Source organism: Botryllus schlosseri, chromosome 4, assembly GCF_051294905.1.
Source record: "Botryllus schlosseri isolate E-star chromosome 4, Bs_hap1, whole genome shotgun sequence".
Taxonomy (NCBI): Eukaryota; Metazoa; Chordata; class Ascidiacea; order Stolidobranchia; family Styelidae; genus Botryllus; species Botryllus schlosseri.
In genome coordinates, this window is record NC_137239.1 from 9,588,000 (window position 1) to 9,604,831 (window position 16,832).

At 39.8% G+C, this 16,832-nt stretch overlaps 1 protein-coding gene across 4 annotated transcripts in view; it reads right to left on the reverse strand.

Moving 5' to 3' along the window:
* The window catches only part of LOC145438075 (uncharacterized), a 103,392-nt gene that overhangs the window by 1,889 nt on the left and 84,671 nt on the right, over nt 1–16,832 (reverse strand). The window contains exons 1-3 of one of the 4 annotated variants that reach the window (XM_080315466.1): nt 13,035–13,454; nt 12,905–12,967; nt 236–480 (exon numbers count right to left, since the gene is read on the reverse strand). In XM_080315466.1, the coding sequence (XP_080171592.1) occupies nt 236–480; nt 12,905–12,967; nt 13,035–13,401 (675 nt within the window). In that variant the 5' untranslated portion in view covers nt 13,402–13,454. Of the gene's footprint in view, nt 1–235; nt 481–12,904; nt 12,968–13,034; nt 13,455–16,832 lie in introns of those variants that run through there. The other 3 variants (XM_080315467.1, XM_080315468.1, XM_080315465.1) reach the window with 3 other exon arrangements.

The following is a 16,832-nucleotide window of genomic DNA, read 5'->3' on the forward strand; positions in this document are numbered from 1 at the left end:
ACGAATCATCGATTCAATGAGGTTGACGTCACTGAAATTTCTCGTTCATAGTATTTTGATGCAGGGCTCGTTTGTATTATACTCTTTCGTATTATGCAAGAATTTTTCAAGATCATGGACCACTAAATCACATCGATTTGCGATTGATTATGCACAGTAAAGTACTGAGCATTAAACAACAATGCGTGCCTTTAGCAAGCGAACCGGGCTTATAGTTAGAACTTGATGTAACTACCGAGTGGTTATATTCCATTCCCAGCCATACGAAGACGACCGATTGACCAGGTAAAATTTTCGTCCTAGCAAAATCCCTCAGAGTAGTTTCTTGAGCCCGATCATGAATTTCAGCCAATTGAGCTCCGTGTTTTGCGCATTCTGCAGCAGCGGGATCATAAGTCATATCATATGATGATGACACATGAGGAACCGTGAAACATTTCCCAGAATATAGCAGCCCGCCTCGTGTTCTGCAGTCATACTCTGAAATGAACAGAAAAGTCAAGGTCTTGATTGACAATGCCGTTACAAAGATCATTGATACAATCGAGAGAGAATGAATTCAATAGCACAAGCTATTTCTTACGTTAGTGTTACTATATTTAAGTGGCTCAAATTCCAACTAGCGAGCCATGAAAGGAGGTGTGAGCTAGGAATGGTGTGAACGTGAGGTTCAAGTTCGCGTACTGTGTGCGAACCTCAGAAATTTAGAGGTTCACGTTCAAAAACGAACCTTGGTAGGTTGTGCACTGTGAACCTTTTTCAACGCGTCATTATAATATGTTGGATATGAATTCTTTGCATTTCAACTTCAGACCACTCTATGCAATACGCTGGCAGCATAAAAAACAACACTAAACAAGCATGCACCTTGCCAATCGCAAAAGTTTTTACTTGCTTTGTTACAAAGGTTTGCTCCAAATATTCAGCTGGCCTATATAGTGAATATTTCGTTACTCTCTGTGAGCTAGACCCACAATCACACAACAACAAGAACAAAATACAGTATACATGTATGTAGGTAGTCAGCGAATGATGCATATTCAACCAATCATTGAAATTGATATAAAGAATACGTTGTTGTCTATGGTAAAAATCTAGCGGGCGTACGCGATCCATCTTGATTTGATGTTTATTGTATCACAAATAACAAATTTGTGCGATTGGGGTGTTGGCGTCTGTGTAACTTGTTTATGGGGTAATATCGGTCGCAAGTATAGACACCCGTTTTAAACTGTGCTCAATATCGATGTAGCAATAGTCAAACGCCGAATGCATTGTCCGGTCTTTTATTCCCTTGCAAGTCCTCGTCGAATTTGTAGGCAAAGCGACCGAAGATATTGAATTTAGGGGATTATTATAGCATTTGATTGCTTGAGTCGAAACATTAGGTGACGGCTAAAAAGTCAGCATACTTCAGCATTGTGGCATGATGTCGTCTGAGTCGTCGCGAGGTATCGTGTACAGTACATTTAATATTAAATATATCACTTTACTGAAATGTAGGGTTGGAATTGGCGTGACGTCGTAAAGTTCACGTTCGCGTTCACACAGAACCTTAGAAAAAGGTTCGCGTTCACACGAACCTGAACCTTCCAGGGGTTCACACCATCCCTAGTATGAGCACATTCTTTGTTAATACGACGTCACACTAGCAAAGCTTTGCCGATGCAATTTCTGGGGGGTTACAATATGCATCTGCTTTCTATATGCATCTGGATGTTAAATTTTGTGAATTGATTCTGTGAATAATATTGGTTCTTCCATCCTCTCTCCACTGAAGTGCTCGGAGTTGGCGGTAGAGTTGGTGGAGTATGATGACTTCGAAAATGCGGGTAGCGTAATTTTACATTGTTAAAACATGTTCATGTGACGCAGGTACGACTATTTGTGATCCGAAATTCCGGTCCGAAACAGCAGGTTGGACATCCTATGCTATTCAATCTTTTATGGTCGCGACTCCATTTCCAATTCGAAAATGTTTCGTGGACAGCTGAATATTTGATAAGCTGATTACTTCAAAAAGGCCAGCACCTTTGGTCAGACTTACTCATTACTTAGCACGTTCAATATCTTCGCGATCCTCTGAATAAAGGCAAACGACCCGCAGGTTTAGAACCACTGTCTTTAACTAAAGCAGTGGTCCTCAAATTTTTTTTCGCTCATGCCCATTTTCTAGTTGAAAAATGTTCTGTGGTTCAACTCTTATCCTAGAGCAGACCTAGGCAAAGTGCGGCCCGAGGGCCAAATACGGCCCGCGAAGCTATTCTGTGTGGCCCGGTAAAGGTTGCTTGGAATTCAAAACACAAAACTTGCTTTTTGAATGAATAAAACCACAGGCTGTATGAACTGAACAGGAAATTCATTTACTTTGAAGCCTGTTCATCAATACGCCAAGATTACGCTGCCTATACGTAGGCCTACCTCGCATGCGTAATACAGATTCCGAATTAAGACAATGTGACAATTGATGACCATGGATAGCAATTAAAGTCACAAGAAATCACAGTTTTCGTATTGTTTATTTCGAACCTTCTTTGTTGCCATTGTCGCATTACGCATTATACTGTATGTGTTTCAAATTGTTGCGCGATACGTGTCCAAATCTCTAACTCGTAAAACAACTCAATCAGTGCTCGCGATTACTATATGACTCATCATATCTATCAGACGTAAAGAATTACCGTGCATGCTCAAAAAGGAAAGCCGAAAACTGAAATTAAAAAAATTCAGACCTTAGAGCACTCAATATTTCTATACTGGAGTCAGGGGTAAACCCGTTCTTTTATTATCTGTCGAGCATGTCGCCGAGATTAAGGATTTAAGCTGCACACTGCTCGGAAGGCAGAGACCAAGAAAATAAGCTCTGTACAATTGCATATGCATTTCAGTGCAGTGGTTCTCGAACTGGGGGGGGGGAGCATCAGAAAGGGGGAGCAAGCCTGAAGTTTAATGAAACATTTATTCGCGCATAGCGCGATTCACCACAAGCTTTACCACAAGCCGTAACCTTCCATGCCATCAAACTATCCATTTGGATTGCTAGTATTCTGATTCCACTTTTTAATGTTTTGTGATATCATGATAAGGGGGCACGAAATATTTCACGATCATAAAGGGAGCGATGCCTTAAAAAGTTTGAGCACCACTGTTTTAGAGTCTTACTAGGAGAACGTAGATAGGGGTTTGAAGAGAGTTATAAATCTATCATGTTTAACATTATTTCGAATGATGATGACAAATGGATATTTTGTTAATTAACCATAACTTTCTCATAACCTAACACAGTGTTTCTCAACCCCGAGTCCGCGGACTCAAATGAGTCCGCGTAAGGGTCTGGGTGAGTCAGCGAGCATAGGGATTTTAGGTAACTTAATCAAGTTCAAGTTCAAGTTTATTCATAAATTTTCATCACTTCAAAACACACAAGACAGCAATACAATGAATGATAGGAAGATGCCGAAACGACTAGGAGTAGTCTTAAGATCAGACACCCACCTGGGCCTCGGCGATGTAAAGAGGAGGCATGCTCACTGAATGAAAGTATAGTAAAGAAGCTAATATAAAGTGGCAAGTGACGGAAGGCGAGGTCGATATATGTCAGACATCAGATATCGGCAGACACGTTGACAAATAAGGGGATTTTTTATTGATAAAACCCCAAGAAACGATTATGGATCTTGATTTGGAGTTCTACGCGCATTGTTTTAGATTGAGTAAGTCAAAAAATCCTCGAAAATGTCACAATTTTCAATTTTTTCTTCTACTTCCGATATGATTTCGGAACATGTAATTGACGGACCAGCGGGGCTCATGCACTTTCGGACCAAACTCATCACAGCCTTACGGAGAAAATAGCTTTTTGGTCCGAAAGTGCATGAGCCTCGTGCTGGTCCGGGTTCGTCAAACTCAGACTTGAGACTAGGGCTTCGGCCTTGATGCGTGATTCGCAAAATACCACTTTTGAAATATTTGTCATCTTAATAGCTGTCATATAAAATGCAAAGATACCTCAAATATGTGATTGGCGGTACTGAACTTGAATAGTGCTTTCAGAACTACATTCATTGCAGTAGAATTTATTAACTCAAACACTTTTCGTGTGCCCCGTATCAAGAATTAACGGCACAATAAGGAGAAAGAGTTTCTGCACAATCTTTAAATATTCCAGTAATATATACCGCTAGTTGTCTCTGTAATGTCTTACGTGTGAATTGTATAATTTGATTTTCTCTTGTCCCTCTATTATGACTACCGCAGTACCGGTACAGCTGACTTAGCGTTCCTTTTTTATTACTGCATGGTTACGTCATATTATGCCATTTTGGTTTTGGTTTTAATCTCTTTCCGTATGCTTCTTATTGTGCCGTTAACTCTTGATAAGGTGCACACGAAAAGCATTCAAGTTAAAAAATTATACTGCAATTTATGTAGTTTTGAAAGCAATACTATAGATACCTCAATAAGAGATGTTTCGCCACGTAAATTTCAAACGCAAGAACAACGAAACATAGAGCACTAAAACTAATTGTTCAACATTCCAAGAAATATTCGTTCTTCTGAAGTTTTCTGTGTCTTGGGCAAACCACTTGGTTGCAAGTGTCACAGGCAAAATGCCCTACATTTATGTCTGAGGTAGCCTATTGTCAAAATAGTCATAAGCAATTCTATCCTGGTCATAAACTCTACAATTTTGGTCGGATTGAATTGGATTTGGTACGCATGGACGCGGACGTTCACGCTGAGTATACAAATACCAAAAAAGGTTGAGAACCACATCTGCAAATTCACTGAGCAGCATTTACTAACAATGTCATTTAGAAATATAATTAAAATACGATTGAGAGTATAGCTAAAAATTTTCACCTGGTCCGCCACCGTATTTTCTACTTCTTATTTGGCCCGCGGAGGAAAATAATTGCACACCCCTGTCCTAGAGTAATAGTGCTGTTCAATGCGTGGTAATCGCGGTAGCCGATATGCCCTTTTCTCTACTATGGGCTCATTTTTCTCATACTAATCCAGGGATATGTAGAACTAGATATTCTAGATATCCCTGCACTAATGATATTTAAATGTATACCACTAGAGCCTTAAAATGCGAAGCGGAAAGAAAATGTTAAAGTTCAATAAATCTCTTCCAACAAACGACCAAAGAAATTATTTTGATCTCTCTCAATTGGCGGTTTGGGGTGCGGCAATTATGGCCCTCGTAGATCGTATAACTCTTGTGTACATTATGGTCGACCGCTGTTGCAGTCACGTCCCTAAATTCAGTGATATAATCCCCGCATCCACTGTGTGATCGGAGTTTTAGTTCCACTATAGGGGAGGGGTAACATAATCATTTTAGGCCAGATTCAAACAAGTTTTTAGTGGATGGCATACACCAGAGATAGATTTTTTTAAATATAACTCCTATTTTCGACGTGTACATTGGGACTCCATCTCACCTCACCTCACCTCACCTCATCAGAGTCGGATGAAAAACGTTATGCAGCCTACGTAAAATACGACAATATGAAAATCTTTTTCAGCGAAGAACATAACAAATATAACTAAATTTTCAATAATCCTATAATTTTCCGAATAGCTCTATGTCCCACCTCAAAATGCTCCCATGGCCCACCGTTTGAGAGCCCCTGGACTAAAGCATCCAAACGGCCTTAATCGACTCTAGGAATATACCGTTCTCTTATGATTGCAATTACAATTAGACTTTTTCAGTAACTGGTGAATATATTTATTTATTTATTTTTGTAAGATGTATATATAGTTTGAAATTTCTTGATGTCCCTTAGCATGAAAATCCGATCCTAGATAACATATTTTGTCTGTGGCGCACAATGTCGGAAACGACGACACACCCCACTTAAAACTCGTGATTGATGAATTATAATAATCATATGAATTGCAAAAGCTATTATGACCGCAAAATCAGCAGCAATCTTCCGGATACGATACCGAAACTAAAAAAATAAAAGAGAATGCTTATTCATTCAACTGGCCGTCCCAGCTGGTCAAAACGTTTTACGAATAGTATCAGAGAACTAATCAATATACGGAGACCTCAAAATGAAATGTGGACAAACGTGGCGATGAAAAATAAACATTGTACCGATAGTCATTGGCGCTACAGGGGTCGCAAGCATAAATCTCATGTGACATATCGTATAGATTGCGGAATCGCTCGATTCGACATGATCCAAAAGATCACGTTATTGGGCACTGAGCATATTCTTCGGAAGATATTGAATGTACCACTGGACTAAAATTACACCTGTGCTCGTGAATCTGACCACTTCCTGTATTGCATAGGAATAACAATTTCACTGTATTACTGATATTTTAAGTAACATTAAGCTGATCAAAAATGACATTGTTTTTACGAAAATTGTTTTTACGAAAATATTTTTAGCCTACCTTAAGCCCTCGAAATTCCAGACATTTAGGCATGTTTTAGAATTTTCTCCCGGACGAACAGTAAAATTCCGAACATATCCGGGAAAATCTAGACGTATGGCAACCCTATTTTAGTGTTGATATTTTCATGCTGCCAGCGATATGTACAGAGTGGTCCGAAGTTGCAATGCAAATAATTTCAACCAAAGATGTTATGATAATAGGAAAAATTGTAATATGAAAAAGGTTAATAGTGCGAAGCCTAACAAAGCTCGTTTGTGAACGCGAACCTCCAGATTTTTGAGGTTCTCACACGGAACGCGAAGGTAAACATCACGTTTGCCATCCCTTGAACGATTCGACCAAATTGTTGAGTGAGAAAAGCTACAGTTGTTCTCGATTGAAGACTTGACGGCCTGAGAGATTATTAACACTTTTGGTCAATAGGTCACCAGACATGGGGTGATTATATCATGATTACGATTGCGATTACAATGGAAAAGTAATCACGATTACTTACGTTTACATTTATTTTACTTATTATAAATATATTTGAAGGCATATTGGAAGACAATGTAACGACATCAATGAGAAGGTCTCATGAGGGAACAATTATCCTTTCAAATCTGACTTTATTTGCTTGATACGTCACTATATCGCTTTCTCACCGCACCTAACTGTATTTTTGTAGCCATGGCCGTAATTTCGTTAACCCTAAACTCCCTTGGGCGGGCGTGAGCTCAAAGGGGGCTCGCTGGAAATCATTTCGTAAATCAGCCAAAGTATCGAGTATTTCTGATAGATTTAATTAACTTTAAATTGTTATGCAAGCTTCGCGAATCATTTTCGCCAGATATCCTGATTTTAATATGCATACCCCTACCCTAAGTAACAAGTATAATTTATAAAAATGAGCATTTCGTTTCCCGTAATTACCACGTCACGACACGTCAAGACCTGGGATATCTAGGTAGTAGATATCCCAGACCACGACAGATACAGTTTCGGCCAAATTACGACTCCACGGAGTGCTACAAACGAAAGACCTGCGCCGAAACTATCTATCCATACGTGCCCATTGTTCGTAGCCGCACTGAATAGGCGCAAGGAATAGTCATGTCCTCGCAATCCGAGCCCCACAGTATAAGCTTCACTCTTGGCACCCACAGAGGAAAATGATGCGTTTCTGAACAGATGACGTATTGTGTTCGTCTCACAAAAAATGTTTTTCTTATAGTTTAGTCCAGTGGTTCCCAACCTTTTTCGTTGTCAGGGCCAAATTTAGAATTTCAGAGTACGGTCGGGACCGCACGAATTCCAGGGCAATGAAACGGAACCAAAATAGTCATCGAAATATGAAAATTGGCATTGTTCCCATCATTCGCTTGACGCCATAGGCCAATGGTTCTTAACCTTTTTCATACCGTTACCCCAAGAAGAAATTGACGGGATGGAATTAACCCTTTTCAAAATATAACAAATTACAGCTTGCAGTTGCAGTCAATTATTTGTAAAATACCACAAAGTGACGTCATAATATACACTGAAGTGTCTGTTAAAAATATCAAGTCAATGGGAAGGCTGATGCTGTTTTTGTGTTATCCAGTGGTCACATCTAGACAAAGAAGAGGATAATTGACACTTAGACAGCATCTCATGTAATTGTCATTCGCAAACTTATTTCGATATTTCGTTTTGATAGATACCATTGCGGAAAATCCTATTTCACAGCAATAAGTTGAAGGAAATCCAATCAGAAATTTCAATGCCATAATGACGAAGATTGGTTATTCATTTTGAAGGCGAATCCAAAAGGTTGCAATATTTTCCCGTCGCTTCTTCGAAGGAATTTTGATGATAGACTTAATTTTTCTGACTAGACTTAACCACTACACTTTTCAATACTAACAACGTTTCTACGATGCTGTTACTGCATTATAGGTGTATTGCTGGACTTAGATGCCCCTTGTTGTCTTTCAATTTGCTAGCATGCGTAACAATATATGATCCACACTACTGCAAAATAAATTGGACTTACCTAGCACTACATTCGACCCTGTTATTCATAATTACTAACGTGGTTACTATGATATCACAGCATGCATGGTGTGTTAAGTGAAACAAAATATATACAAGCTCGTAAAAATATATGTCAGCCTACATTCATATTTACGTTTGAAAATATTTCAGTGCAGCGTTATAAGTTTATAAAAAATATAAATTGGAATTAACCCCAGAAAATTGGTAATTTACCTATTTGGGGGTAATTACCCCCAGGTTATGAACCACTGCCTTAGGCCATTGTTATGGTCATTGTGTTGCTGCGCCAAAATTGTTCAGAACAATCGACCTTTGGTGGCTATTTCGGAGTAGTTTTATTGCCCATGCAAGATTTCAATTAGTTTTTGGAATCAGTGCGACACTAGCTTTCGATAAAGACCAGGCCCATCGAATTATTCGGACGCTTCGGTCGTGAGCTATAGGACTACCAATTATGCTGCTTTCGGGCCGGTTTAGTAAGTCAGGTTTTATCGCGTATAGACGCGCCAAGCGCGAAAATTTTCCGTAATTCATGATTGAATCGGTCAATATGATCGGGAATTGCATATATATTGCCATCAAATTTTATCCTCTCTCTGCTCACGTAATCAGTTTTACAGATAGAGGTAGAGCCGAGGGCGGTGTATTTGAAAAGGTAGAGCCCCTCAATAATAATTAAACATCTTCGGGCGTATACCCGTTGGCTGGAACGAAATAGCACTTCGTCAGCCCCCCACCCCCCCAAAAAAAAACTTGGGTCTTGGGCTCCTATAGGGTGATAAGCCTACCCCTATCACCTTGTTCGCTTTTGCCACGAAACTAGATGCGAGGAGCGAAAATTTTCGATAACTCATGATAAAATTGGTCAATATGATCGGGAATTGCATATATATTGCTATTGCTATTTTTTGTCATAACTCGATTTCTTAATATTTTCGGGGGGCCGCAAGAAGGCAAGCTGGGGGCCGCGGTTGGGAATCACTGGTTTAGTCTATATGTTTCGGCGACTCCAAAATATTTTGAATATATAGCAGACGGGAGGTCACGAATCAAAAATATGTAACAAAGTGATATTAACAACGTGCCTGCCGTGAGTAAGCTGAGTGGTTATAATTATTAATTTCCTGTCCTGCATTTTCGCAGACACCATCTCCTTCAGCTATATCGGTAAACTATGTTAGCTAGGAGATGGTAAAAAATGAATGGTAATAAATGCAATTACCAATTACCAATAATATTGCCTAAATTCAGTCATGACTTAGACGTTGGAGTGATCACTAGGGCAAGTTTTTGTTGCACTCCAATCATGAGAAAGTTGCACTTAATTTTACCAAAAGTTGCAGTAAAAAGTTGCATTTATGATTTTTGTTAGATTATTAGGGTGTGAGTTACTGGAAACGTTCCTGCAGAGACATCAAATTTGTTTCTTTCCCATTTGACGGACAGTCTGGCGAAACCCCAAAAAACTACATTTTGTTTCAGGTACACAGCAATAAAACGACGCAATGCGGAATAATTTCCCACAAAACGGTTAAAGAGCATAGCGATAATCCCCCCTTCCCCCCTAAAACAAGCCGCACCCCAAACCCTCTAGATCTGCAAACTTGACCCATGGCATTGCAGAAAATCTCACTCTTGGCGATTTAACAACATCAATAGCCTATGCGTTCGTGAAATGGCAAACTATCTCAAAATTTAAACGACAGAATTAAAAAATTAAATAGTGTACATATTATTTGGGCACGTTGGTGCTTGGCGGGGGTAGTTGAACTTCTTGTTTGCAAGCCACTGTGTCGCATAAAACATGGAGATGCATGTAGCTCAGGGGTCGCCAACTCAAAACGGGTCGCGGGCCACTTTTCAAATTTCGTAGCGGCCGCGGGCCGCATGAATTCAATATCGATATAAAGTAGGTAACCACGGTTTAAAACTCTACGTCAGTATACAACGCTGTGCTACCTAACGTAGGGCGATGGGCATAGTTATCACAAAAGAAGTAACATTTTATTAAATGAATAAAAATAGAACAGAATATCACCGTCATCAATTTCATTTTATTTTGAACTCTGAGCTGTGCACGATACCTTGAAACGCTTTTTGAGGCTAGCGAGATACGTTACTAGATGAAAGACCATCTCCACGTAAAGCTTGATCTCGTGAAGAAGCCCTAAGCCAGTGGTTCTCAAACATTTTTAGACATGTCCCGCTTTATGATACTGAAAATTGTCGCCCCCCCTATTGTCACATCACAAAATGCATCCATAAAGATAGCAATCCGAACGGATAGTTTAATGGCATGGAAAGTTATGAATGTTGATGAGATAATTCTAGAATATGAAGTCGGGACTGTACACAGAGCAATAACTATAAGTATGAACCCGAGGTAAATCGCGCTGGGCGCGAAAATTTTTTCAGTTGACTACAGCTCCGCGCCCCCTTCAGATGCTTTCACGCCCCCACAAGGGGACGCGCCCCACAGTTTCAGAACCACTGCCCTAAGCCGTTTTCTAATCGCCTCGGTTTTGGCAGTATTTCGGCCATTGCAGGTCAATTTCAGCATTTGCAAAATGTTTTCTTAGCTTTCTTCCGAAATCTCAAAGCAAGTCGCGGGCCGCAAAATATGACCTCGTGGGCCGCATGCGGCCCGCGGGCCGCGTGTTGGTGACCCCTGATGTAGCTCATCATACAGCTCTTTCTTATGCAAATAAAAGCGAATAGAACCAATCTAGAATAGTGTATAGCATGTTTTTCAAATCACTCCTTCACATTTTACGCAATATTTGATAAAAGTTGCAGTAAAAATTGGCATGAAAAATTGAGAAAAGTTGCAAAAAGTTGCACTATGAAATCCCTCCAAATAGCTTGAAACGTCATAGTACATAGATTCCGAGTACAGGAAGCTACCGGAAGCTGTAAAAAAGTTGCAAAAGTTGCAAAAACTTGCCCTAGTGATCACCCTATGCGGCCCAAGACCAACGTTCGGGGAAATGGCTGGGGAAGTGCTGTTTTGGTACTGATTCAAGCTCTACTCCACTCTAACATGACGTAGATGGTCGTGACGGCTGATCCAAATGTTGAAGAGTAAATCATTGTGAAATAGCGATAGGTGCCTGTTTCAAGTAGGTCAAAATGAGAATAACGATTTTTGCAATTGATCGAGGACCATATGCAAATACACTAATTACATATATTTAGATTTATGTCGGCACTTGGATTAGTAATGCTTTGATGTGGAAGTCGTAATGTTTCCTTTGACGAGTACAAAATTTCAGAAATACCGATAAAAATTCAGTAGGATGCTTGCGCGAATTCATAGTGAACTTATGTTACCAGCAAAAACAGGTGCAATTAGTTTCCACTTGCTGACAGGGCAAATTTACTGCCATAATTTGGATATACCTATAGATATTTGCAGGAGTGTAATTTAATTTTGGTAAACATTGCATTTACGTTATGTTTGAGAATCCCTTGTTGTGGCATTTATATTTTCATTTTGTTCCGCAAGTAATTCGATTTATCCCGCTATCTGAGCGTTAGTAACTAGCGTCAATGCTAGATGAGTATCGTCAATAATAATTTATCAATTTGCATTGGGCATTCTAAAATATGATAACCCTACTAGATGAACTTTACTCCCTGGAGGCGGGCGAATGCAGCTATATACTCAATCGATTGGCATCACCTGGATTATGCTGGATATTAGCGAAGTAGGAGATGTTGCCCACATAAATTCCGACACATATGGCTACTAATCAAACTGATGTATTATCATTTTCATGTATCAAATAGCCTATGCTGTATACCTGAATCTGTTTCTTTGTAAGTACATATATCGTGAGGTACCTCGATGCCAAGTAAGATTACTTTTGATTCGATTAGTGTAGGACGTTTGTATGTGCCAATGCTTATTGTATTTCATTAATAATAGAAAACATGCATCAGCATGGAGCGAGTATTATTCATGGAGCCGAAGGGGAATATAAGGCGCGATGACAAATCAAACAATGCCCAGGCGGCACAAGCAGTCGCTCTTTTGGCCTCGAGCAAATTCAAAGAATGTCGCACACTAACAAACAAAAAGTTAACAGTCAGTTGTGTCGACGAATTACAAATCAAAGTCATCGAGCTCTCATTCAATGACTCTTAGGAGCCTACCGACCAAAGGCAGGTCGTCCTCGTCATCGAGCCACTGCTCATCCAAGCCAAATATCCTGACATTTTTCACTTGATCTAAGCTGAGCTGAGCTGAGTTCTGAGAAGCCTGACCAGAATGCTCACAGCAAATCAAAACAGGTTCATGAAGTGCATAAACAACATTCGAGAGAATTACGTCACAGAGCGCGGTTATTGTGGGAGGGCGGCTAGTCTGATGTCGTCACAATCAACGCTCGGTCGAATTCAGATTTTTTATTTATTTGCAATCGAAGACGCGTTGAACGCGACAAGCGATAAGTTTATTTCATACCTGATGTTATGACTGAGAGATTTCTTGTAAGTTCGGCAATTGTTGACTTTATTCCTGCAAAATCTAGAATTGAATCGCATTACTACGTTACCACGAGTTTTATATAAGTCAAAGATAGAAATAATCTTACTATTATCGACTTCTGTGTGAATGACTTCGTTTATCCGGTCGTAGTCTACTTTTCCCGGTGGGCCATCTTTCCCTGGACTTCCCATTGGACCAGGCACACCTGGTGGCCCCATTTTACCAGGGGCTCCTTGTTTTTGACCGTATTGGGGTTTGGCTTCCGATGATCCACTTTCCACGAAAATATCTTCAAGATTTTTGCAAACAAAATGCTGTTGATTGCCCGATACTAAGCGCAAGCACAATACCAGCACAGGGATTGATCTCCAAATATACTTTGACATCATTGTACAGAGAAAAATGATGACCTTTATGAGAGAGAAACATCTTATTAGTCTGGTTCGCAGACTTGCAGTTATCAAATCCGACATAGCACATTGTTGATCATACTGAGATATCGAAGGACAATGAATGATGCTACATCATCTCAGTTTAATGTCGGATATGCATTTCATGATACTTCTACCAAACTAGGTCGTTTCCCAAGAAATTTCGCTAATCTATTGAATCTAGTAGATCCACTGCGGTATTTGCACGGATGCTTCTCGGAGTAGATCAATAGCTGGCGTGTTACAACGATATTACATATACAGAATATGATGGTCGATATCCATCATCCGAAGTCGATACATATCATTAAGCAAGGTTAACTATTTGAACCATACTTTCGAAGAGGCAAATTACCCCATTATTTGACAAATATCAAGTTTTATTTCCTTAATTAACGGGCAAGCGCCAAAATTCTCTCCTTTTAGGATTGAGATGTAAAATTCTAATATATCTTGCGGACTGGCAGGAATCTTCTCACGGACCAGCAGCTGTTCGCGAACCGGCAGTTGGGAACCACTGGCCTACATAACAATTAATTCTGCATAGCCTGATGTATACAACACCTGGTTGATTTTGCTTTTCTGTGGGATAAGTATTAGGGATTTCACAACCACGCATTACCTATGGCCATTATGCCTGAAAAACCGTTTTGCATGGAAAATAGAGTGCAACATATTATCAAACAACTATACTCTCCATCATATATATAGATAAAAAGACAGAAGTCATGCGTGACCAACTTTGCAGCATTAGTTCAACTCGAATCAGTTATCAGTATTCGTTTAAACTGACATGGTGTGGCGAGTGAAATTTCTTGCCTAACACGCATATCTTCACTATGGTTTTTTATCTTCAATGCACAGGTGCATCAATTATAAGTTATCAATCATATGTTGAATTCCTACAAGTGCATGCATGACAACGAGCTCTGACGTACGCTGACTTATGCTATCCGATAAGAAAATGGTAAAGTGTAAGATATGCTGGGATTAGATTTCAATCAATAACTATATGATACTTTATGGGCAATTTCTAATCACGATATCCATACATATTTGATGTTTACACGGTAACATTAGCTACTACTATAAACGGTGACGCAATCACTGAAGAATATACGACCTACGTTGAAATAAAGATGAGGACATAATATCTCTCAATGCAAATATTCTTTTGAAAAAACGATTCTAAAATCGTAGCAATTGATTTGTCAGTCGGCATAAGAACTATATCTTTACTCAATAATATTGGTGATATCAGTTAAATTTCAGCAAAATCTAAAACCCAATTCATGTCAGTGGGATTTCATTTTAAACGTAACTATATTTTCATACCCACATCCACTGACTTCGATCAGCGCATTTCCGATGTCTCATCCCGATGGCAAACACAGTTGAAAAGGCTATTGTGAATGTCTTGTTGCAATACGAATCTATCATCTGTTGCAATACAATGGATTGACCATTGGGTCGCTGAATAAAATAAATATTCTCGGACATTGATATCTGCCGACATAAAGAATTAAAAAAGTTGAATAACCGTTTGACCAGCACCTGATTACATATATTCTAACCTAGTGGTTCTTAACCTTGCCTCCAGCTCCCCCCAAGGGGCGCTGGCGAATTTGAAGGGGGCGGAAACGCTCAGGGGGCGATATGGGGGCGTTGGGCTCAGGGGAGCGATATGGGGGGCGCTGAAGAAAATTGGCTTCGCAGTAGATGATGTGGTAGTAGGACATATCCTTAATGAGTATTCAGAGCAAATTAACATTCCACAAAACCTGTCAAATCCCGGAATTTTTGGTCGCGCTACGCGACGGTGTTTGCTACAAATGATTTCATGAATGTAGTGGGATATTATAATTCATGTAAAACGAATTGCGCGTAATTTTAGATCGCCAATTTCCTGTTCAAACATTGCCGTCACGCTTGCAATGGTGATTTTTACCAAAATGTTTCGAATTAGGTATTATATCCTGCAGCGCACAGCGTGTGAAAATCGAAGAAGGAGGCACGGTATATCACTTTTGAGAGAGAGAACCCCTTTTACACAAAATAAGTTTCGAAGCTTTGTGCACGAAATGAATAACTGAATATACCTATGAAATTCCGGTCAATATGGGACTCCGAGAAGTGTGTCAAAAAGATCGTCAGCGAGAAAACCTTAGCCGAAGAGGATTGCCCTTATGTTGACCGTAAACTTCGATGCATATAAGTCTAATTGTCCATAGGTGCTCAAATCGGTCGTGCCGAAGTATCGTGTCGTCGCAATTCGCACCCCACAGTACAAATAACATCCATCCGAGAAAATTATTTGCCAATGAAGAAATGCCAATTTAGAATCGTGTGCTTACTTTAGTTTAATACGTTTATGCGTTTCGATATCTTTTGACTATATAACGGACTAGAGGTAACAAAATAACAACATGTCACGAATTGATTGTACCAACGGGCACGCCCGAAGATGTTCAATTAATAATTACCTGGCTTTCCTTTTCCAATACAACAGCTCACTCAGCGCTACTGGTAAATCTGATTACGTGGCTGAGAGGATAAAAAGTTTATAGCGACAGATATATGCAATTACCACCTTTTCATTCATGCAATATAGAAAATTTTGGCGCCTAGGGCGACCAGGCCACACAAGCTTTGCTGACTATCGAAATCACTCAACGGGGTTCTTGGGGGAAGCCCTCAGAAGTTTGGTTTATCACGCTATGGGTGCGCAAGACAATCGTTTTCAGGAGGGGGCTGATGAAGTGCTGTTACGGCCCTCCCTCTTACCCATTGTATTTATTACAGTCCTTACAAAATGAGGTGGGGGCGCTGGAGCACGATATTTTTGAAAGGGGGCGCTAGTAGAAAAAGTTTAAGAACCACTGTTCTTACCGATTCTATATTCCTGGACATCGACTGGACTAAAACAGGTTTATTGAACTCACTCTTACTTTTCTCAAGGTGCTAACAAGGCGTGGAAGATCACTATGTAAATTGTTGTCACAATCATAACGTCGTATGTCACTTGATTTCAAGTTTCAATGTGGTAGCATAATTCATCATGGTCCAGAATAGAATAAAAAATTACCTTTGTTCACCGTAAAATTAATGTGACAAATTCCAGTTCTCAATACGTGTCATGTTTCATTAGGTTGTTTGTTAGAAATCTCTAAAATTGAATAATATATTGACATTGACAATGGAAAATATGGGGCAAATATATAGCTCCTTTGACGAGATAGGCATTAAACACCTCTCATATACGGACCAGGAGTATCCTTAACAAGGAACACATCTTCATGCAGCATTGTTACAGTCGGCAGTCATAATCATCAGAACATTCATTCCGTAGCAATGATGTATATATCTACGTATTACAGCTGTTTAACCGACTATTTCGCGGGTTCCAACCAGGGCTTTGGAGCCGGAGCCGGAGCCCGGAGCCGGAGCCCCGGAGCCGTGCATTTTCACCGGAG